Source organism: Dipteris shenzhenensis, chromosome 27, assembly GCF_047967505.1.
Source record: "Dipteris shenzhenensis isolate YYH24624 ecotype China chromosome 27, Dip_SZ_1.0, whole genome shotgun sequence".
Lineage (NCBI taxonomy): Eukaryota > Viridiplantae > Streptophyta > Polypodiopsida > Gleicheniales > Dipteridaceae > Dipteris > Dipteris shenzhenensis.
In genome coordinates, this window is record NC_141622.1 from 47,408,163 (window position 1) to 47,432,781 (window position 24,619).

Sequence of the window (24,619 nt, forward strand, 5' to 3'; positions counted from 1 at the left end):
ATTCTTCTCCATAAGTGGATGCATGGGGTTTGGATGATGCATCCGAGCATTCTACACCAAGTTTCAAGATTGAGGCATCCATCAGGAATTTTGGTTAGACAAGAGCTTTTTCTCGGAGTTCCCACAAGTTTTGGCAGACCACTTGGAAGCGATGCAGTTACCACCAAGTTTAGGAGGAGGGACACATGCAACCCTGCATTCGGACACATTGGCTATATCCACTACTTAGTGGATACCCCTTATAGGTGATCTTGTCGTATGTCGTGACCCCTTTGTGAGCCCTATTCAAGGGACACTCAGGCACGAGCTATGTAGATCAGTTTCTCAATCCTTGTTCATTGGTACCGACTAGAGAACTTAATAGGTTAGTGTTTCCTTCTACATCTAGGTCATAGCCTGAAAGGGACCCCAAAGACTCACCGATGGCCTAGTGGAGGGTTGGAAAAGGCATAATTAAAAGGCAGCCTCAACCACTCCCCAAGTTGGCCAGTAGGGTTGCTTTTAGCAGGCCCTACCAGCCAGCCAACCAACCAACCTGCTGGTCAGCCAATCTGGCTGGCTAGTCAATATAAGGGGCCCTTGCCCCCTTCGTTCACCATTCAGCTCCCTCCAGCCTCAGTGCAATTCCATCCTTGCTCTAGCCCTGGTACTAGCTCCTTGCAGCATCCATGCAGTGCAAAAATAGCAGCGAATCACCCTCTTCCAGATCACGATTTCAAGCAGCCTTCACACACAACAACAGCCAGGAATTTGGACAGCAACAAGCGGTTGATGTTTGGGTGTCCTGTTTCAGCAGCTCTTTCAGTTTCTCTCATCTCCTCACTTACACTCAACTCTTCTCTCAATTTCTCAGCTCCATCTCTCAGCTCTTAGTCTCTCAAATCATCTCTCTTACTCACCGGACTAACAGGAGACACAACCTATCAAGTGGTGACACAGGACACATATATCACAATTGTTTGTGTAGTCATTCAACTCTCAATCCCCTCAAAAACCAGACAGGCCAGAGAGGATTGAGAGACCGGTGTATATCAAGCATTGCATTATGGCACTGTACATGCCATATACAAAAAGCCTAGCCCCTTACATGGCAAGCAAGAAGCCCACGGACTACTACCCCCTCTTCCCCACATGGCCGATACTGTCCAAGCAGAGGCCCAAATGGCCGCTAGCCCCTCACTCTCCCTCGATCACCAAAGGGCTGAGAGAGGTGCTGGGCCTTGAGCCCATATAGTTGAACCTGTGCACATATGGCATATTACAGAGCCCACCTGCCTGTGTGGCAATCAATGCTAGCACAAGGGTCAAGCACATTTCAAGACACTTCAAACGTTTTTGTGCTTGATGTGACCCTTGGCAGGTGGTTGCAAGTCTGTCCCTCACCGAGGTCACCCTGGACTCCAACAAGCAAAACATATGGTGAAGCATTCCCTGGATCCAACTCAAAAACAAACTTTGCAGCACGAACAGCCCGCTCCGTATCATTGTGAGATCTGCATGATGCAAGCAAGCTCAACCATGCTAAAGGGACATGTTCAAATGGCATACTGGTGATCAGGTCCTCTGCCTCATCCAGTAGACCTCTTCGCCCGAGAAGATCAATCATGCAGACATAATGCTCCACCAAGGGGGTTATACCATGGTCTCTGTTCATAGAAGCAAAGTACCACCTCCCATCAGCAATCAGACCTGAGTGACTACATGCATTGAGAATGCAGATGAAGGTGACCTTATCTGGTTTGTAACCTTCAGCCTGCATTTGACCAAATAGTTGCAGGGCCTCCTTGCCATGCCCATTTTGGGCACATGCAGCCATCATAGCATTCCAGGAGACTGAATCCCGCTGTGGCATCGCTGCGAACACTGCCTTTGCATCATCTATATCCCCACACTTGCCATACATATTGAGAAGGGCATTTCCCACATCAACATCCAATTCACATCCGTTTCCAGCAACAGTACAATGGATCACTCGACCGTCTTCTAGGGCTGGCAGACTGGCACATGCATCTACGATGCAGATGAAGGTCACCTTGTTTGGCTCAAAGCCCTCAGCATACATTCGACCAAGCAGTTGTAGGGCCTGGTTGACATGCCCATTCTGGGCACAAGAAGAAATCATGGCATTCCAGGAGACCACATCATGCTGTGGCATCTCTGCTGACACTGCCCTCACATCATCTATGCTCCCACACTTGCCATACATGTTGACAAGGGCAGTCCCTGCAACAACGTCTGACTCCATTTCACTGCCCACAACGGTAGCATGGACCATTTGGCCCTCTTCTAGGGCTCCCATACTGGCACATGCATCCACAATGCAGATGAAGGTGATCATGCTTGGCTCAAAGCCTTCGGCCTGCATTTGACCAAACAGTTGCAGGGCCTCCTTGCAATGCCCATTCTGGGCACATGCAGTGATCAAGGCATTCCAGGAAACCACATTCCGCTGTGACATCTTTGCAAATACCGCTCTCGCATCATCTAGGCTCCCACTCTTGCCATATATATTGATGAGGCCTGTCCCCACAACAACATCGTACTCCCATCCAATGCCAGCAACGGTAGCATGGATTGATCGACCCTCTTCTAGGGCTGCCACACTGGCACATGCATGCACGATCCCGATGAAAGTGTTCTTGTTTGGCTTGAAGCATGTGATTGCAAGCATTCGATCAAACAGTTGCAGGGCCTCCTTGCCATTACCACGCTGAGCACACACAGCTATCATGGCATTCCAGGAGAGCACATTCAGCTGTGGCATCTCTGCAAACACTGCTCTTGCATCATCTAGTCTCCCACACTTGCCATGCATATTGATGAGGGCTGTCGCCACCACAATATTTGACTCCCACCCATTGCCAGTAACAGTGGCATGGATCAATCGACCTTCTTCTAGGACTCCCACACCGGCACACACATCTACAACAACAGTAAAGGTTGCCTTATTTGGCTCAAATCCTTCAGCTGGCATTTGACCAAGCAGTTGAAGGGCCTCCTTGCCGTGCCCATTCTGAGCACATGCAGTGATTATGGCATTCCAGGAGACAATATCCTTGCATGGCACCTCTGCAAATACTGCCCTTGCATCATCTAGGCTCCTGCAATTGCCATACATATTGACGAGGGCTGTGCCCACAACAACATCCAATTCCCATCCAGTGCCAGCAACAGTTGCATGGATCACTAGACCTTCTTCTAGGGCTGCCACACTGGCACATGCATCCACGACGCAGATAAACGTGATCTTGTTTGGCTCAAAACCATATTCCCACATTTGACCAAAGAGTTGCAGGGCCTCCTTGCCATGCCCATTCTGAGAACACGCAGCTATCATGGCAGTCCAGGAGGTCACATTCTGCTGTGGCATCCCTACAAACACCGCTCTGGCATCATCTAGGCTCCTGCACTTGCCATACATATCGACAAGAGCTGTCCCCATAGCCCCATCAGACTCCCATCTGTTGCCTACAACAACAGCATGGATCACTAGACCCTCTTGTAGTGCTGCCACACTTGCACACGCATCCACAATGCAGATGAGAGTGATATTGTCTGGCTCAAAGCCTTCAGCCAGCATTTGACCAAACACTTGCAGCGCCTCCTCTCCATGATCATTCTGGGCGGACACAGCGATCATGGCATTCCAAGAGACCACATTTGGCTGTGGCATCTCGGCAAAGACTGCCCAAGCATCATCCAGGCTCCCACACTTACCATACATATTGATGAGGGTTGTCCCCAGAACAACATCTGACTCCCATCTGTTGCCAGCAACACTGGCATGGATCGCTCGACCCTCTTCTAGGGCTACAACAATGGCACACACATCCACGATGCAGATGAAAGTGATCGTGTTGGGCGCAAAGCCTTCGGCATGCATTTGACGGAACAAGTCCAGAGCCTCCTTGCCATGCGCATTCTGGGCACACGCAGCGATCATGGAGTTCCAGGAAACCACATCCCGCTGTGGCATCTCTGTAAACAGTGCCCTAGCATCATCCAGGTGCCCGTTTTGGGCCAACGCTGCGATCATTATATTATAAGAGTGGGTGTTACGATCGACTATTTTATCGAACACAGCACAGGCATACTCCAGGTTCCCACATTTGCTATACATTTGGATGAGAAGGTTACTCAGAAATCTATTGCCAGCATATCCACGCCTGCTCATGTGTTCGTGCACAAGTTTGCCCTCACATAGGGCCTGTGCACTCGTGCAACGCCTCAAAAGCCAGGCATAGGTTGCATTATCTGTCTCTGGACACAGATGACCAAGGATGTCCGGATTCAAGCTTTTAGGACCGCAGTCTTCATTCCCCTGATGGTGCCCATCTAAGACCAGTGTATGACACACCTTGCTAGTTCCTTCGTCGCTTAACCCCTCTTCAGCAAACGACCCCACGACGTTGCCATTCAGCCTACCAAAGTCGATTTTTACATCCCTAAACCGAGCACCCGTGGGCAATTGCTTTGTCTCCCAGGATAGCGGTTCAGTCGCAAGATCAGTCATGTCCGATACGGATGATAAACAAGAAGAAATATAGCAGAGGAACAGCGCCATAGGTTATGTGTTTTAAAGAAACGAACTTCCACCAAGGCTGAAACTCTGAACTAGACACTGGATCTCAAGAACTTACAAACTCCTACGGCTAACTGGGGCAAAAGGCAAAAACAAACAGGACGTCACGCCACAAGTTTTGCGCCAAACAGAGAGAGATCAAGATGCAGTCGTTTACAAACCCAGTCGTAGCGGAAAGATCATCGAGCATACTGTGGAGCCGGCCGGGATAATCCAGGCTTGCTTCTCGCTCTTTCCTACATATCAATTTCATATCAAATCCTAGATTACTCAAGCTTCATGAGTAGCTTTTCTCTCTCTCTCTCTCGTAAACTCACCATTGCTGCTGTCCCCTGCATTTGCAGCCGTGCTATGTCGCAGCACCCTTCCATGCTTCCTCTAGCATCATTTGCATCGCTTTTGATTGGATCCAAACGGATAAGGAGGTGGTGAATTCTTGACCTCTGTTCACATGTTTAGTGTGCCATCACGTGAAAATTTGAGCCCGCTGGAGCCACCAACTTTTATTACAAGGTACCTAAAAGCTCTCACTCCCTTTCTTTTCTTTCCGTTTCATCATCTTCATCCTTGTCGTGTGAATTTCATCCCGAAAATATCTGGAGCTTCACTTGTCATTGCGAGCTTCTCATATGGTACCTGTGGAATCACTTTTTCAATCCTCTTCCTTCTGGTTTTTTATCTCTTTTGCCCTTTTGATCCTTTCGAAATCGCTCTTTGACAAAGTAAAACCAGCTTCAAAAGATTTAGCCCCCGATTCATCACCACTTGTGGGAGACTAAGTCCATGTTATGCGTCTGTAATCCACTCGTTTCGTTGTAACGAGAATCGATAACCAGTCGGGACCTTCCACACAGACGGGAAGGGTTGTCGTCTCCTATAGTGCTTTTCGCGTGAAGCAAAAACCATAATGATTGATTCTTAAATTGCTAATCAATTCACCTTGCATACTTGGATTGGCTTTTGAAATTTTGGCTGTGGCTTAACCCAAAGAGACCTTCCATCTCCTATTAACCTTCCCTCTTTCCTCCCAAAGTTGAGCTTCCATCTCCTCCTTCTCCCTAAAGCTACCTAATCTTGTGTTTCCACCTCCTCCCCCCTCCAACCCTCCATCCAAGAGCTCTTTCTTTGTGACATGTGGCAAGCTCTTCTTCTCCAAGCTACCACGTGTCCTCTCTCTTTTTTTCTCATGTCCATGGTTAATAGGTAAAGATAATGTTGATGAGTTGATTTGGGAGGAGGGGAGAGAGAGGGAGAGAGGGAGGGGGGGAGAGAGAGAGAGAGAGAGTGTGTGTGTGTTGATTGGGGAAGTGGACAGAGCGAGAGAGAGAGGGGAGGAGAGAGAGAGAGTAGAATAGAAAGTAGTTAACCAAGGCATGAGGTGTCCAAAAACTATTGGGAGGACACTTTTTTGCAAAACTCTCAATAAAGCACTGCCCTTGCAAGACCGTGCTAACAAAGATACTATTAAGTCTGAGCAACTTTGTTGTTGAGTATCTTCCATTATCCATATACAGTACATGAACATAGCTCTCTCTCTCTCTCTCTCTCTCTCTCTCTCTCTCTCTCTCCATTAGCAATGACGTGATTGAAAAGAGTTTATGTGAGACATAGGAAGTGCCACACTGTAGTTAGCACAAGTGTACTTAGAGGACCTCCTCCCATGCAGCTCCCAAAGCTCAAATCTCAACATTGCAATACTGGAGATAGCATGGCAGTAACGAGTTCCCATGACGGCTTTGGCTGATGTGAAAGGGACATTTATGACGATTCAGAGGGTTTTCGCAGATTGGTCGACCAATGTGATGGAAGGTGAAAGTGTTTCACGCATCCAACTCATTCTCCTCAGACATATCTGCAGGCTTAGCTCCAATCCCTACCAAGGGTTTAATCTACTTCTGTTGAATAGGCACATCCCTTATCTGTTCTTTCCACAAAGAAAAGTTTGTCCCATCAAACTTTTTAATGGTGAAAAACTCCTTTTCAAACATGGAAGAGGATGCCATGATGCAAACAAAATCCCAAATGCTAATACCTGTAAGAGAGAAATCACACCAAATACCAAGTGCACCAAAATGTGTATGCCAAAATGGAAGGTAATATCACCAAACCTCAAAGGCTCAAAGCATCAAAATGCATCTGACTCATGTGCATATACTATGCATCCATATGAGCAAATCTGGCCCAAAAGAAAATGCCAACCGCAATGGCAAAACAATGGCAATCCCAATGCCAATAAGTGCCAAAATGCCTCAAGCATAAATGTTGTCCATGAGCATATGCATCAATAAAGTCTCATCTAAGAGATCATATCACAACCTGTGCATCCACTGCAATATGTCAAAGCTGTCCCTCGACATAAAATAGCATGTGTGTGCTAAACATCCATCAATAAAGCATCCCACAAGGCAATCTAGGCTTATCAGCGCATCCAACAAGGATCGCAAAAAATCCAAATGGCATGTAAAGCATCCACTGCAACCCAATGCAAACCATGAATGAGCACACACGGCTCAGACTGCAACTAGAGTGATTTGCATAAGGTATATCCAAAAATCACGCCCCATGGCAATGATCGCTAGTGAAAATAGAACCTGAGATGCCTCAAAACATGGGTGTCACTGCATAATCGGACTCAGCAAAACAATCTACAAATATCTCTGTTCTGTGCTGGAACTCCAAAATCCCAACCAATGAATGGGAAATGGGGAGTCAACCCTTGCATTTGGCTTATAGTCCAAAAATCAAAGGTTTGAACCTTTGAATGGATTTTTGACAGAGAAACAGACGATTCGGCGCCTCAGAGAGACCGAAGAGATATTCAGTGAAATTGTCAAAAGTCCTACAGATGCACTCATGGATGCAGATACTATCAAAAACAAATGATGGAATTTGATGGGATCTCTTGGTTTCTAGGAAGGATAGCAAGACACACCTTAGCTGGAGAGGGCCTTATCTTTCTATTTCATCCTAGACTAGAAATCCATTTGTGACGTAGCCATTAGAGTCCAATGATTAATCGTGAGTAATGGAAACCGTCGTCTATGTTCAACTACTACTACTCTTCCTAACTAGGATGTTCATTTGCAATGGCTGCCGCCAGTAGTGATCGATAGCCTTTATCTATTTTTGCAGTGAGATTACCATAGCAAGAATGAATGAAAAGGATGTTGGGAGAGATGCAGGAAGACATCAGATGTGGCGTGCACTAGGGAGGGCGGAGCAAGCCGCTGGGCAATCATGTCATTTGCATGGAACCATTGGAATGGATAAGAGACAAAAGCAGAGAGCTATTGCAAGAAAGATCATAAATCATAGCACAATTGGGAGGCAATCAATTGAACGATGAGAGACCCAATTGACGAGAATGTGGATGTTTTTCCAATAGTGGGATAGAGAGGTTGAAAGACCGAGGTAATAGAAGTGGTGAGCTATGTGGAACAAACGAAGTTAAATGAACCCATCAGCAATAAACCAAAACCATGCAGGTGGATATCATCTACGAAAACATAAACATGGAGGACTTTGGCAAGGAGAGGGGGGGAGGCCGCTTGAAAAAGTTGATCACATCAAGGAGAATTACAGAAGCGTTGCTGGATATTGGAGAAAACAAGTTAAAGGAAGCAGGCCGAGTGGATGAAGAGTGAATGATAATGGTGCGGACGTATACCTAAGCGAGAATGCATCATTTTGGAATGAATTTCTCTCTCTTCTCGACTTGAGGAGAGTATAGATTTGAAAGATGATTCCTTGCAGTGAAATTGGATGGAGTATACATACAAAATGTAGAATTGTTGAAAGATCAAAGCATGTGAAGCTTATGTGCTTCAAATTTGGCTATGTTTCTCCTTGCAAATCTAGAGTTTTTCACTATCAAAGCATGCGGAGCTTATGTGATGGGTGACTAGATCCATGCTGTCCACCAAGAGGTCAATTTAAAGCTTTAAAATAGTTACTATTAACTTCTATTGTATCATCTCATGCTTGAGAGTCCTAACTCCATGATGAGACTACTATTCACAAAAAAGCTAAGGATCATTGCTGACATCTCAAACATGATGTGAGTTTAGGGATGCTTTGGAGCTTCATCGATTAATCTATTAAGGTTGTGTTGGAGAGAGAACTAACTCTGTGGATGTGTGGATCAATGAAGATGAGCATTGCATGGCTAATCAAAACAATATAGATGAAAGAAGAGACAAGAAATCTGTCAAAGGTACATGGAAAAAGAGGCATATTTGACAAGAAATGCCATCGCCAGGAGACTCCCCATAGGAAGTCGTTGGACTTTTCGTGCCAATTTCAACATAGGCATGCCCCAACAGAGATGGGACATTCTTCTCTCCACTCTGGCAAATGGGAGCTACTACTACAATGGCATCAATTCTTGGCCAAATAGATTCTTGTCTTGAGAAATTTTAATTCTTATTAGTTTAGCATATGGGGGAGGAAAGATTATGTGTGTGAGGTCATAGCTTCCGTGGGTGAAAAACAAAAAGGGCAATAAGAAAAAATGACCCATCTATATCCATCTACATAAGGTCCCTAACCCTTCGGAGACACGTCATGATACTCATATATACAAAACTATAACTATATATATATATTTTTTTTTTAATTTAGATAAATATATATTTATATTTATATATATGTATATAGATGCATAGATAAAACTCTAACACTCCTTAGAAAAGAAGACGGCCAACTGACAAGAGAAGAAATTTAAGCTCTATTCTCATCAGATACACTTTCTCCTATATACATATATAAAAGGTATAGAAAGAGAAGCAAAAAGTCAAAAATTATAAATCACTAACTCGATAGGAATAAAAATACATGAGCATAACTAAAATTAGATTACTGCACCTAACCACATATATAAATCTCTCTCTCTCTCTCTCTCTCTCTCTCTCTATATATATATATATATATATATATGTATGTATGTATGTATGTACACACATACACACACACATATATAATTAAAGGGAAAGAATGAAAAGAAATTTTACCTAGACAATTTTTATTAAACCAATTTTAGAGGAAAAAATTACCGACAAAAATTGTACCTTGCTACAATGTTGTGAAAATAAAGACAAATAATAATAATAAGATATATCTACACAATATTATATTAAATATACACTTAAACTTAAAGATAAATATAAATATATTGCATGCACTTAATATATGTATACTATATAAATACATAAGAAAATAATAATAATAATAAATGTAGATGTGCATATCTCTACACACAAAAAGATGAAAATATTCAATGTAGGACCAAGGGTGTAATTTGACCATAATTATTATCTAAAGTCTCTCCAAAGTTGGATGACCTTTTCGTCTCAAAAAACTATCCCATTGTTCTTTGCTTCTCTTTTGATCTTTCCTTATCAATTCTCATCATTTGCTTGGCTATGATCCCAAATTAGGACTAGGGTTCTGATTCCTCTCTCGCGCATTATCTAAAGCCACTTTTGTACTAGGGTATACATATACATGTGTGTGTGTGTGTGTGTGTGTGTGTGTGTGTGTGTGTGTGTGTGTATACAAAAGTTAATGAAAACCCCTTTCGCATAGTCCAATGACAAGACTTGAAGAGAGAAGTTATATTTCAAAGCCACTTTGAAAATGAGTTTGAATGAAAAGTGGAAAACCGATGATACTTTACTCCAATAGGAACAACAATGATATGTTAGTGAAATAGGAACCATGAATGTTGTTCAAGAGAGCTTCAAAGCAACCAGCTTTCACAAACTTTTAAATTTATGGGGATTTCTAAGTACTTACCACCATCCAAAAAGAAAACATGGGTGAGAACATGTTTTAACTTAATTGGAAAGATATGTGTCATAAACCCCCCTCCCCGCCCCCCCCAAAACTTGTTATCAATTTCCCAACGAAAAATTAATCAAAACTATATGCTTAAAGAAGCTTAAGTGAAATTTAGTCAAATTTTAAAATATACAAACTAAAAGAAAAATAGTATGCAAAGTAGATTCTATATTTATTCCTACAAACTATAGACGTTTTGCATAATAATCTTTTCCGCAATGTAATTCTTTTAAGAGCTAAATGGAGGTTGAATCAACAAAATGAACTATTATGTGAATAAGATTTTACTTATGTAAGTTTTGCAAGGTACTTAAAATTAACCAACGAATTAATCATGAGTAAAGGTCTTAGAATAAAAGGAGGTTTACGTTCCCATAATGAGCATAAGGCATTTTTGAATGAGAGAAGAAATTGCAAGGAAAGGAAAATAATAATCACTTTTGAGAATTAATTTATTATGTTTGCAAAGTAATGAAAAGGGACTGGAGGTAAGAGAGGAGTAGAGAGGAGTGAGAGCAAGGAAGAGGAAGTAAGAAGTAGGAAACAAGTAGAAGGAAGGAAGAAGGAAGGAGTAAGTAAGAAGTAGGAGGAAGGGAGTACAATGAAAGGAGTAGGAGGAAGGGGGTGGACGAAGGAAGGAGAAAGTAAGAAGTAGGAGAAGGAATGTTGAAAGAACAAGGGGGAGAAAGGAAGAGAGGTGGAGAAAGAAGGAAAAAGAACAAAGGGGGAGTAGAATGAAGGGAGTAGGAGGAAGGAAGGAGGAAGGAAAAGGGTTCAACATGCACATAAAGAGAGTTCAACGTTGAGGAAGACAAGTCGTGTGAGAAGCAAAGGAGGTCATGAGTGACCTGAAAATCCATGTAGAGAGATGCTCTGATGTTGCAAAAGGATATTGAGGCTTCATATTGTTGGAGTAGTTCAGTAGTAGGTGCAATCAAATGAGTGTGACAAATGCAAGGAAAGTTGTGTATGAAGGTTCGGAGATGTAATTGTCAAGAATTACGTAGGGGATAGTTTTGGCCAAAGGACCAGCTGATGGAAGTGTTACAAAGGAAAGGACATTGCTTGTGTTGAAGTATTGGATAGGAAGAAGCTTAAATAGGGAGAGAAGGCAGTTGATGGAAAATGGAGTAGCAGTGGAAAACGGCAAAGAGACAAGTTCATGGAACATTAAAGTAGGATAAATAATTGAAAAATATAAGAGGTTAAGGTTGAAAGGTCATTAAGGGTCTCGATGAATGTTTTAGGAGAGGTTCATATGGATAATGCGAGAAAGAATGGAGGTGGAAAGGACAAATTAGTGAAAAGGATGGAGGAAAGGAGAAGAGTGTTAGCCACATGAAGCAAGGTAAGTGTGACAAGGAAGAAATAGAGTGGTACATGTAATACATAGTGGAAAAGGCCATTGTGAAGAGGGAGAGGAAGAGTAATAAGTGTGTGCGAACGCACGCATGCATGCATGTGTGTGTGTGTGTGTGTGTGTGTGTGTGTGTGTGTGTGTGTGTGTGTGTGTGTGTGGAAGACTTTACAACACCCATTTGTATAGTGAAAAGACAAAAGAGCGAAGCTAGACAATGAAATAGGACTAATTAATGGAAAAGTTTGTACAAGTCGGTGAAACCCTGATTTATAAAGGAACTAGCAATGGGCACTTTTGTAGAAAAGACTTTGTGGAAACTGTATGGAAGTTGCTTGGATAAGTCCTGGCAAGCATCATTTTTATTGAAGAGGGGAGTCTACCTACCTGCCACCATCCAACAAGCAAAATAGTGAGAACCAGTTTTAACTTTGGTTGGGAAGGCAGGTGTCATCAACACCCCTCCCTTGTTATTGGAGTCACAATAAAGAATAGATGCTTAAGCCACACACTCATCAAGCTCAAGTAGCGAAGATAATGAACCTTTGTAAGAAAAGTTTTGGTTTAATACAGAGCAATGTTTAGCACTTTCGGTCTAAAGTTTAAGAAGTAAGAATAATGCACCTTTGTATTAAAAAAGGGGGGCTAATACAAATTGAGATAAGTGTGAGAGAGAAGGGGTTTAATTAAAATAAATTTAATGAAATACAGGTGGTTTGACAGGGGTTAAGAAAGGAGGGAAATAAGGGGGAACTTAAGATTATAATTATTGAAAAGAGGGGACTTGTTGTAGCTATACATAAGGGGGAATGTTGAGACAAAGGAAGGGTAATAACGAAATTGGGTGGCAAGGGAAAAAATAGGAGGAAAAAAAGGATTATAAGGGCAGTTTAGACGGGGGGAAAATATAAGGGTAAATTTAATTGGAAAGGACTATAAAGGGTACATGATATAGGTATAGGTAGAGAAGAGGGAGGGAAAAAGAAAGGGGGGCAATAAAAACTAGGAAGAGAATTTGAGGGGAGAGAATGTATGAATACAAAGGAGGGAGAGATTAGGAGGGGAGGGGGTTTAACTTTAAACTAAGAGACTTTAGACAGGGGACCCAAGGGGGGGTGGGGGAGCTGGGGGGTTTAACTTAAATAATTAGAGAAGAGGGGGCAAAGAAGACCTGAGAGTCCATGCTAAAAATACCGTCATGACAGTGTGTAGTAAGTAACATGAGGCAGCGCATCGAAAACAAGTCCGAGGCAATTAAGGAAGGTAGTGGACTACGTGGCGATGCACGGGAGGCGATGATAGAGTCAGAGGTGTGCGAGGGACAGTGAGTGCATGGCACAGCAATAGAGGGGGCAGCAGTCGCAGTGCAGAGAGAAGGGCAGTCGGTATTAGGAAGCTTGAGAGGATTGTGAGGGCATTGAGGGGTTCATAAATGGTAAAGGGTTTAAATAGCTTCAGGTACGTCGAGGAGATCAAAGGTCAAATGATGAAATGAAGAGTCCGGAGTTCGAGGACGTGACACTTGGGGAGGTGTGGTTTTTGTTAGGTCAGTTTTTATAAAAAGCCGTGGCGTGAAGTTGTAGGACTTAGATTACAGGTTAGCGGGTAGTTTTGGTAGTAGATAGGATTATGGGTTTTTATTAAAGGGGTTTTGGGTAAAGAAAAAAGGGGGTTTAGGCGTAGTTTTAGTTAAAGGCGTTAGGAGTAGATTAAAGAAAACATTAGAAAAAATTAGGGAGAAAAAGGAAAAGATTAGGAAAAAATTAGGGGAATCATTTAGGAAAGAAATTATTAAAAAATTGCAAATAATTAGGGAGAAATAGGAACTAAAAGGAAAAACTTTACGAAAAATTGGCAAAGTCTTAGAAAAAAGTAGAGGAAATTAGTAAAGAAATTAAATGAGAAACAAGAATTTAGACTAAAATAAAATCAAAGGAAAAGGAAATATTTAGAAAAAAAAAATCTAAGGAATTTAGGAAGAAAAATAAACAAAATTAGAAAAACAATAGGAAAAATAGGAGGAATGGGAAATTTGGAAAGGAGGGAATTAAATAGGAAGGTAATAATAAAAAATAAAAAATAAATTTGAACAGTAAACAAAAAAGGAAATAAGGGTTTAGGAAAAAGTTAGTAAACAAGGAAAGTGAGGGGAGAAAGCAAAAAAATAACAAAATTTTTAAAAATTGAGGCTAGTAAAAAAATTTGAAAAAATAGAAAAAATTGGATTAAAAATGTTAGAAGAAGGGAGAATACATAAGGAAAATTAGGGAAACCAAAGCGAAGTAGGGAAAATAAAGGAAACTAAAAAATTAAAGAGAAATTAAGGAAGATATAAGAAAAAACATGAAAGAGAGAGAGAGAGAGAGAGAGAGAGAGAGAGAGAGAGAGAGAGAGAGAGAGACAAGGGGGCCAAGGTCTAACCAAAAGAGAGGAAAGTGTAGGAAGTGTGTGGGAAATGCGGGGGAAATGAATGGAGAGTGGGTGAAAAGAGGGAAATATTAGGGAGAGAAATTGAAAGGGGGGTTTGTCAGGGGGGAAATAATGAGCAAGTGACCAAACCAATGGAGGAAGGGATAGTAAGTGTGTGTGTGTGTGTGTGTGTGTGTGTGTGTGTGTGTGTGTGTGTGTGTGTGTGTGTGTGTGAGAGAGAGAGAGAGGAGCAATCAACTAGCAAGGGCACTACTACTACATGCAATTTCAAAGACAACGAAGCCCTTCTAACACAATTCCAATGTGGCTCATAGGAGAGAGAATCTTTTGGACAATTGTTGATGTTAGAGATGAGGCAACCATGTTAGTGAATCAGGGTGCATCATTTACTATCTGATGTGGCAATTTGTTTACAAGTTGCTGCTCCATATCTAGTACGAGCAAGGTTTATTTTTTTTGTGGAAGCAGCTATCAGTGCATGAAACACTCCTGGTTGTTCGGGTTGGATAGAACTTGTATTCACACACTATTCTCATGGATGTGCGAGTTGAGTAGCATAAGTACTTGCTTCTTGTGTTTGTGCAGACGACATAGCTATTCAAGACAAATTGGTGATTTGCCATGATCGAGATTCTCAAAATTTGGCAATACAAATAAAATAAGGAGTCATTATTGGATATGATGGATAGTCAATGAAAGGAACATAGCCAAGATAAATATATAGTGGGTCTTCCCAAGTCAAACCACACTGTACTCAAGCAAGCAACCTAGTTGAATCTAATGCTAGGTCAAAACTGATGCTTCACACATTGTTTACACTTCTGTCTTGACTTATGACCTTTCTGAGGTCTTTAGTCCTATGCAATTGAAGGTTTTCCTAAGGTTATTCTCCATGAGAGAACATTTTTTCCATTTACTTCCTAGGTTGTATATTCTTAAACAAAATGCAATGACTGGCTCAACCACGAGAAGACTCTAAAACATGTTTGTTTTAGCTTCCCTTATTCATCCTTGTAGTTGGACACCCTTTGTGCTTTATGCAATGAATCATTGTTGTAGAAATTTACCTCTTCCTCCACTCTCCACTGTGATCTATGTAAGGATTATGTTCTTCAATTAGCAAGAATCCCAATAGCAGTTGGGCTTATGCATATATGTCATGGTCAGAATTCTCACCGAATCCCAACTTGAGGCTTTCGTTAAAGAAGTTATTGGTGTTGGCTCTCTTTCCTATTTCATGTATTATGCTCAGTATGCTTTGCCAAATATCCTCTATTATTTAGCTAGTGAAGGCGAAATCTGGGGGCTTCTGGCTCATGTTATGCCATGGGACCCGAGATAAAGAATATGTGTCTTATGGCCCGATATGGTTATGTTGAAGTCTCTTCTTTTCCATTTCTTTCCCCATATTCACTCTCTTGTAGCTTTGCCTTGGCGGGTTCTTCATGTTGCCCAACCAACTTTTCTCGTCCCCCAAGGCAGAGATGTTATGTTAGGGTGTGTATTATTTGGAATATGTAGGTGCCCACCCTTGCTTGTCTAGACATGCCTTTTCCATATGGTATTCCTCTATTACTCTATAGCGCTATTAACAAGGAAATTGAGCTCCTCCTCCTCCTCCATAGCAAACTACATTACCTACCATAGGTTTGGTAGAGAAATCACCATTTTAGGTTACGAAGAAGCAATGGAAGAAAGTTGAGAGGAGGCCTATCTCCACTCAAAAGTCCCTCCTAGCCAATCTTTTCAAGTACTGAGCTTATGATATGGTAGATCAGGGATCCCCCTCTGTGTAGCCAAGAGTGCTTTTTCCTACTGTGGATTTTCTTATTGTGCATCTACCACATGAGATGTTTAAGGATGACACTTGCAATGCAGAGGTTATAAGCATAGATACAGGTCCTCATTCACATGTTATTGCTCCTCCATATACTATACTTCCTACTGGTGCTAGTGTTATAGATATGCCCACTTAATGGTCATGCAATTATGCCCCATGGATGCAATTGGGGATGTAGTCATAGATATTCTTTAGCCCCCACAAGATATGTATTTCAATGCTCAGAAGTTGACCGCCCTGAGTCTCATGTGTGGAGTTTTCACAAAATATATTAGTGCAAAAAGCAACTTCTAATACTCCTTCAATTTACGGATTTTCACCCCCTTGTGAAGTCATCATTTGATCGTGAAGTCATCATTTGATTCACTACTTCAAATTCAAAATACTAGTTATCCTTTGCAAGAATAGTGAGGCAATCAAATGCCTTCATTTGCATACTAGTGTGACGCCATAAAATTGATATCTTTCATTTGTCATTGGTGTTGCTTTTCTCTATGTTTTATAAGAGTGTGAGTATTAAGTGATAGCCTAGTGGCTCTCACTTATTTCCATTTTCTAAGATATTGTATGGGATTGAGAGGCTGAGTGGAATGGACCATTGTAAATACCATGTGTATGAATGATAAATACCTTGGTATGGGGTGAGAGTTATTTGTGTGGGAATATTATGGGGTTTTTAGAAAATAGGAAGAGTGAGTTATATAAAGAGTGAGTTTCATGTCCATGTGTTCCAATAATGTAAGAGAGATCACATGCCAAGCATGTGGAAGGCATGTGGAGGAGTGTGGAAGAGTCTGTAGTCAAGAGGAATCCTTCTAGAATTCCTATGTGGAATAAGGAGGATGTGGACATTTGGAAAAGAGAGGGTCCCTATGGGCTCCATATAGGGAGACTCTTCACTATCTCAATATTTTAAGAGTCTTTAACATCTTTTGATGGGACACATGTCAAGAGTAGCCAAAAAGGACATGGATGGTGACATATGGGCTTATGTGATTGATGGAGAAAGGAATCTACAAAGGCGGCAATTGTAAATGGGTGAAGGAGGGTGACAAAATCTCTATAAAAGAAGCCCTCCTCTCCGTTCTTAAGAAACCAAGCTCAACATCATGTGATCATATGTCATAGCACTAACCCAATAGAGTGCTGTAAAGGAAAGGGTTAGATGCCCTAAGCCTAACCCTAAAAGGGTTTGTATATATTCTACAATTTCAACTAAATCTAGTGTACAATTAGTCATTTGTGATGTGCTCTCTAGCTATGCCCTCTCTCCTCATCTCCACTCTTCTCCTCTCCCCTCTTCATATTTTGTCATGGTACCAGAGCTCCCTTGCCTTCTGTTGAGGCATCGCGATCATTGCGATAGTGTAAGAGATTGAGAGATTCTTGAGTGTTCTCTTTTGATGAGAGAACTTCCGCTTTCTTGAAAGAGCATTTTCGTCAATTCATTTGAGAGAATTTTTGTTCATAGGTTTCCGTTCATTTTGATTGTTCTTGTGTGAGAAAGAACGAGAGAGACCTTCTTGAGGGGTGAGAGAGATTAGGTTCATTGAGAGATCTATTGTGAAAGAAATCCATTGATCTATTGTGAGTGAGATTAAAGAGACAGAGGTACTTGAGGGAAAGCCACCCTTGGAGGTGGATGAAACTAAGCTTCCAGTAGGACTACACGACTTGCAACTCTCCACAAATGACTTCAAGCAACTCCTACAACCAGTGCCTCCAATGACAGCCCTCGAGCTCTTCATCACCTACGCATTAGCTACCTTCCAGGCCTCTCTATCTAGAGCTAACTAGCAGACCTTTTGCCAAGCTAGTAGTTGCAGCCTAGCCTCAACGGCTCATCGGCTTAGCCTTACCTGCGTCCAACGACCTGCATCAAACGTGCCTCACTAGACCTCTCCAGGCAATTGCTCCATCAATTGCCTCCATCACAGAATGCCATGCGCTACACCGAACAGCCTTTCTATAACAAGCACATGCAGAGCACCTCCAGCAAATGGGTAACTCATAGTAGAAATGACTCCAACACGTCTAGCCACCTCCTACGTGCAACTCTCGGCTAACGGCTCATCCATACCGCTACAAATCCTACCTCCTTGTAGCACCCCGAATAGAAACTACCACATCATCAGCCTGTCAACTGCCACATCATCTGGCCCGACTGCATACATGGCACCCTTATCTATAGGTCCATGTCATTATTATCTACCAAGTCAGCAACCCAAATGCCACATCATCATGCCACATAGGCATGCCCAGTCAGCTGTGCACATCAGCTACCACATCAATAGCCCTATCCACAGTGACACATCATCAAGTCAAAGTCAAAGTACCACCTCATCTACCATGTGGCACTCAGGCACAGTTGCACCTTCACTAGCACCTTGTGCTTCTTGTATGTGACCACTCCTGCCACCTCAGCACAGGGCTTCACAGTGGCAACATCATCATTTTGTACCCTTTTTGCCCCTCCACCTAGATTAAGCCGTATCTCTTGATCCAGGAAGAATTTGAGGGCACTCCAAAAAGGAAAAACGCTCGATCTTTTGTGCTCTATGCATTTGTCACATCATGTGTACATTTTGCACAAGTATCACACACTTTTGAGCCTCGGTGACAAATCCACTTCTTGCACACACATTAGCCTCTACATCGATGCATCTGACCCAGCGCTTAAAATGAACAAAGAAAAGGAATTATTTGTTGCTTTTTCATCACTCAATGGTTGGTCTAGATCTAGTTCAGACTAGATTAGATCATCCATAGCAAAGAGAACTCCAAAGCAATCAGTCAAATCCATGCCAAAAAATTCATAAATAGTTCCTTCTCAAAGTCAAGCCCTTCGCTCACATGCGGTTTCACATCATCACATTACGTGAAACCTGACATTTTACAATTCAGTGAGCAGACTTCAGAGTGTTTAGAGACATTGAATGACTGATCAGTGGGGGCAGATAGCACATGATTTGATTTTTCACACACATGCCATCATTGTAAAGCCTATTTGGCTATATTCCGGCATTGTGTACTTTATTCAAGCCTTGTAAATCCTCTTGGCTATTCTCGGCATCATTTGCCACAAGTCTTGTAACAAATTTGATTATATATTGAAGTTCTACCTTCATCGACAATTCAGATTTCACTTGATATAGTCAGTGTATTGCAGTTGATTCAGATAGTGATCTCACAAGAACGTTATCTACACTGCAGATAATACACCAAATCCAGTTCAAGGGAGAGGCATTGTCCCTATGAACAATTTCACTGGTACAAAAGGATTGGTGAAAGATGGACTCTACGTTCCGAAACTCAGCAAGTACCTCTTGTTAGATAGTTGATCAAATGATGGAACACAACCACCGAGTCATCTTTGATGGAGATGAATGCAGGATCAGAGAAAAATCTAGAGGATATCAGCCTAGTAGGAAAAGTAGTCAAGGAAGGATGCTTGTTCAAAATGCTAGTTTCAGTACCAGATTTGCATGCCATGTCAGCTCAACCACAACAGATGCCACTTTCTGCAAAATGGCACAAGAGATATGGACATGTCAATTTCAAAAGCTTGATAGAGATCAAAACTCAGAATATGGCAATTGGAATTCCTAAGCTACAATTTCTTGGAAAATTTTGCGAAGCATGCTGCTTTGGCAAACAAAAGCGAACCAATTTTGGTAGAAGCACCTCTCGGGCAAGAGATATTCTTGATTTGATACACAAAGATGTATGGGGTTATGCGCCTAAACCTGCAGCATCAATGGTTCACTTTACTACTTGACTTTCATCGTTGGCTACAGCAGATATTTTCGATCTACTTTCTAAAAGAGAATTCTGAAGTCTTTTCCAAATTTGACGAATTCAAAGCCATGGTAGAAAATCAAACAGGCAGAAAGATCAAAGTCATGAGATCAGACAGAGGAGGTGAATACACGTCTTCAACATTCATGAACTTTTGCAAAAATAATGGCATTCGAAGACAATTCACTTGTGCAAATACTCCTCAGCAGAAAGCAAGAGCTGAAAGAAAGAATGGCACTTTAGCAAACAATCAATGCTCCGCGAGAAGGGTATGACACCTTATGAAGCATTCATAGGACACAAGCCACACATTGGGCATCTTTGCATATTTGGTTGCATAGCATATGCCACATACATGATGATCATTGTAGAAAATTGGATGCAAAGTCACACAAATGCATCATGGTTGGCTATAGTGAAGAAAGCAAAGCATATAAGTTGTATGATCCCATCAACCGAAAGGTCATTATCTCCATAGATGTAATCTTTGATAAGGAATCGGAATGGAGAACCTCAAATACATAGGAGATAGACATACCAATTACTCAGTCAACTATAGAAAAGATTGATGAAGAAAAGGAATAATTGCCAAAGACACCCTAAGAAGACGGTGTGTGGACAAAAATGAAAATATGTTTTTTATTTGGTGCATGCTGATGGGTAGGTACATAGCTATGTATATAGCTAGTTGGAGGTGGTTTTGAGTTTTGGACACTCCCATAAAAAGTCTACACTGATGTATAGATGGCAAAAACTTCTACAAGGACTTTTGGGAGATGATGAAAAGCAATGTGGTTGTACTAGACTTCCAAAGCAAGAGTGTCCAGTGTGTGGTCAAATGAAATGTTTTTGGGGTCATATAAAGTCAAGTCATGAGAGTTTTTTTACATTTTCCTGAGTCAATGTGGTCTTGCATGTTTCAGGAATTTGATATGTTCTGATGTCCATGCCAAGGGGCTTTTCATGAGCATGTACGAGCGTGCATACAAGTCTTAATATGCATGCTAATGTGTGTGAGAATTGAGTGACCAAAAAGTCCAAAATGTGCCTTGGGGGGTATTTGCACTTTTTTTATGGAGAGTGGTGAATTTCACATGATGACGTGGCTATAATAAAAAGCATGCATGAGTGGTGGCTACGTGAGAAGGACAGAGGAGCTTCTAGATGAAGGAGGGAGAACGTGGAGATGCGACTCGTGGACGGATGCTAAAAGAAGACGATAAGGTCAGTGGAAAGCATGAGGAAGGAGTTGCAGAAGGAGGCGTGGTGATCTGAAAGTTCTGAATGGGGGAGAGAGGTGAGCTTAGAGAGTTGCGCGGTTGATGGAGTGGCTAAACCATTTATGAGCTCAAAAAAAGAAGCAGAGGGGAGGTTTCTAAAGAGTGGAGATCTCAAGAGAGTACACGGCTACTGGACGAAGTTGTAGAGGAGCTGGGAGACAGTGGGCACAACCATGAGCAGTAGAGAAGCTAGGTGGGAGTGGCAGAGGAGAGAAGGATTGGGAAAGAAGAGGGCATTATTTCGAAGCTTATCATCGACAAGAGAGGCGCATAGTGACAGCACAAGACAGGAAGGGATCACGAATGCATAGGGAGCGTGGGCTTGCAGGAAGATGAAGGAAATCGATCACGAGCTAGCTGTAGATTTCTGAAAGGAGCAGGGTGACGAAAGAGAGCCGTGAGCTTGCTGGAGAAGGTGAAGGTCAAAGAACTTGTAAAGGAGGACGTGGCGATGATCTCGAGGCTATGAATGTGAGCTATGGGGCTGGACGTCTCAGTACGTGAGGAAAGGGTGGAGATCGGAGATAGGGACGAGAATTCGGTTAACAGGAGGCTAATGCAATGGGAGGGCCTAAGTCGGGCGATAAAGGTGGTGAAGCAAAAGCATGAGTTGGCAGATATGTGAATTGACAGCAAGAAGGGCAACATGCCTAGGAAAAAGGTAACAGGTATGGTGAACTTTTGAGAGGAGAAAGGAGATCATCACGGAAAGGAGAGGGGATGCATGGCTCTAGCGAGAGACCAAGAATATACAGGGAGAAGGAGGTCAGCTGGCTGTAGCAAGCTAAGGGGGTATTTTCGTTGCAAATGAACCAGATGTGGTTCTACACGAAAATAGTAAGCTTGTGAGTTGCAACAAGCACTTGTGTCTTGTATACACAGTCATGGTTCCATTGTAGATGACGGCAAGAATAAGAGAAAGGGATACAAAATGCGACCAAGGTGGTCTAAGAAGAGATAATTCTCTAAGGCAGTGGGATGTTAAGAGAAGGTATGTGAGTCCTTATGGGCAGTGGTGTGTGACTAGAAGGGAAATTGCAGTGCTTAGATGATCATGTGAAGGAGATGGGCTGCATCATTTTTAGTGCTTGATTGATGACTTTGAGAAAGATATAAAAAGATTTATGACCGTGGTCACTTTGCGGGTGGTTGTCCGGTGAGTTGTGGGATTGAATGCTTTATGAATCTGAATGCTTTGTGGGTTATTGAGGAGAGTTCAACACTAAAGACCACTTGTCTTGGGCAGTGTAGTTCTTTGGGTTCTTTCTAAGGTTACTAGGCTTCCGGAGAAAATGTGGCCAAAGTATGAGTCTGTATCTAGAGGTGTGTAGAGTCAAGGAGTTTCAATGAAATTTTTTACCTTGTGATTGTGTTGTTCACTTGCTTTAAACGTGGATGAGGGTGGGTGTGAAGGCAGATTAGGCTCTACTGCTTTTGTCTATCCAATGGTCTACTAGGGAAGCAAACCACCAGCTAGATGGACATATGCTCAAAAAGGCAAAGCAATTCAAGTTGAAACCACCAACTATGCTCTTATGACTACCATCATGGCTATAGAAGAGCCAGTGTACTTTGAAGATGCAATTGACAAGCCAAAATGGCAAACTACTATGAATGAAGAAATGGAATTTTTGTACAAGAATAATACTTGGGAATTATGCGACCTTCCACTAGGAAAGAATGCCATAGCAAACAAATGGTTATACAAAGTGAAGTACAATCTAGATGGAAGCATTGAAAGATGCAAAGACAGACTAGTTGCAAAAGGATTTGCATAGCAATATGGTCAAGATTATGATGAGACTTATGCTCCAATAGCAAAGAAGGATTCCATATGGTTCTTGAAATCACTAGCGACACTTAGCAGATGGAATGTGTACCAACTCAATGTCAAGAATGCCTTTCTCAATGATTATCTAGATGAGGAAGTCTACATGAAACAACTAGCAGTTTATGAAAAGAGAATCAGGTTTGCCATCTCAAGAAAAGTCTCTATGGCGGCTTAAGCAAGCACTCAAAAGTTGGTACAACATAATTGACAAGTATTTTGCTAATCTGGGATACATGAAATCCAATGCAGATCATACTCTCTACTACAAAGTTCAAGGGGAAGACATCACTATTGCACTTTTTACGTAGATGATCTAATTTTATGACTGAAAGCAATGATCGCTTCATCAAGAAGTTAAAGCAAGACTTATTTGCAAAGTTTGACATGAAAGATCTTGAACAAAGAGCCAAGGATTCATTGGAAATAAGAAAAGAATTGGCCACTGAAATAACCAAGGCATTAGAGCAAAAAGAGCCATTAGTGGAACTAAGTGAAGAGTTAAAATGTAGTCAAGCAATAAATCAAAGCATAGAAGAGCCAAAATGTAGTTGAACAAGGAAACAAATATGAGAAGGGCAAGATAGTGACAATGAAATGAAAGGCCATCAACTTTGCACTTTGAAGTATTTGCACCATACTTCTCCTTTTCTTGGAGCTCCTCCTATTCCAATCTCTTTGAGAAGTTTATTCACCTCCTCCCTATCCATCTTTGCTGACTCTTTTTAATAGTCAGTTCTACATCTTCTTGCTCTTTTTTTAGAATCGACTGTACTTCCTTATGGACCCACTGATGATCCCCTTCTCAATTGCAATTGCTTTTTGCAATAGTTCATTGTATATTCTTATTGCATTAGGGGTTTTAATATTTGTAAACTCTCCTCCATTGTTAGCAAGGCCTCTCAACAACCACAATTGAAGTGTCATTTTATATGCAGGGTGGTTAGTTGATTGGTGAGAACCCTCATTTGGGATGCAAAGTTGTACATAGGCTCTTCTAATTGTGGGGGTTAAAGGCCAATGTGCCTTAACTCCGATTACATACAATACTCTCACATACATATATACAAATATATGGATGACATAGAAGATTAAGGTGTTTTGCACCCACTAAAACCTCTCTCTCTCTCTCTCTCTCTCTCTCTCTCTCTTCCGTTCCACTTCCATTGAGAGCACTCTCAACTGGTATCAGAGCTCGGGTGGTCTATTTGATGCTTGTGGGTGGTCTAGCTGAGATCGTGTGCATGCCTCAAGCCCAAAGTTTGTTGTTGTTGTCGCAGCTCTATGGGAAGCTCTGTGGGTGACTTCACCTAGATCCTAGTGTGCAAAGACCTAGAAGGAACCTTTTGAAAAAGTTGTTTTGGTTTTCCTGAGTGGTTTTTGCATGCTTGCAAGTGGTTTTGGAGCAAAAAGACATTTTTTGACGATTCCACTATTCCTTTCGATGAGACTAAGAGTCCAGAATGACTTGCAAAGGCAACCATTGCCTGCTTTAGGTGTCCATTACACTTTGGGAGTTCAAAAACCCCTTCATTCTTGAATTTGGGATCATTTTGTTGGATTTCTATCTCATTGTCCTTGCTTCAACGTTTTTCTACCAATGTGTTAGAACTCAAGTTTGAAGCTACCATTCGCAGATCTATCAGTTTTGGTGGACTCAGTAGGT

The 24,619-nt window shown here is 41.9% G+C and overlaps 1 protein-coding gene across 1 annotated transcript; it reads right to left on the reverse strand.

Annotated features, from left to right (window-relative positions):
- Window positions 1-1,081: 1,081 nt before the first annotated feature.
- On the reverse strand, window positions 1,082-5,480 carry LOC147884402 (pentatricopeptide repeat-containing protein At2g33680-like). Its single transcript, XM_087398059.1, has 2 exons — window positions 4,900-5,480; window positions 1,082-4,818 (listed from the first exon to the last, which is right to left on the reverse strand). The coding sequence occupies exon 2, from the start codon at window positions 4,562-4,564 to the stop codon at window positions 1,316-1,318; it is 3,249 nt and encodes a 1,082-aa protein (XP_087254185.1). The 5' UTR covers window positions 4,565-4,818; window positions 4,900-5,480; the 3' UTR covers window positions 1,082-1,315.
- Between the last annotated feature and the right edge of the window lie 19,139 nt (window positions 5,481-24,619).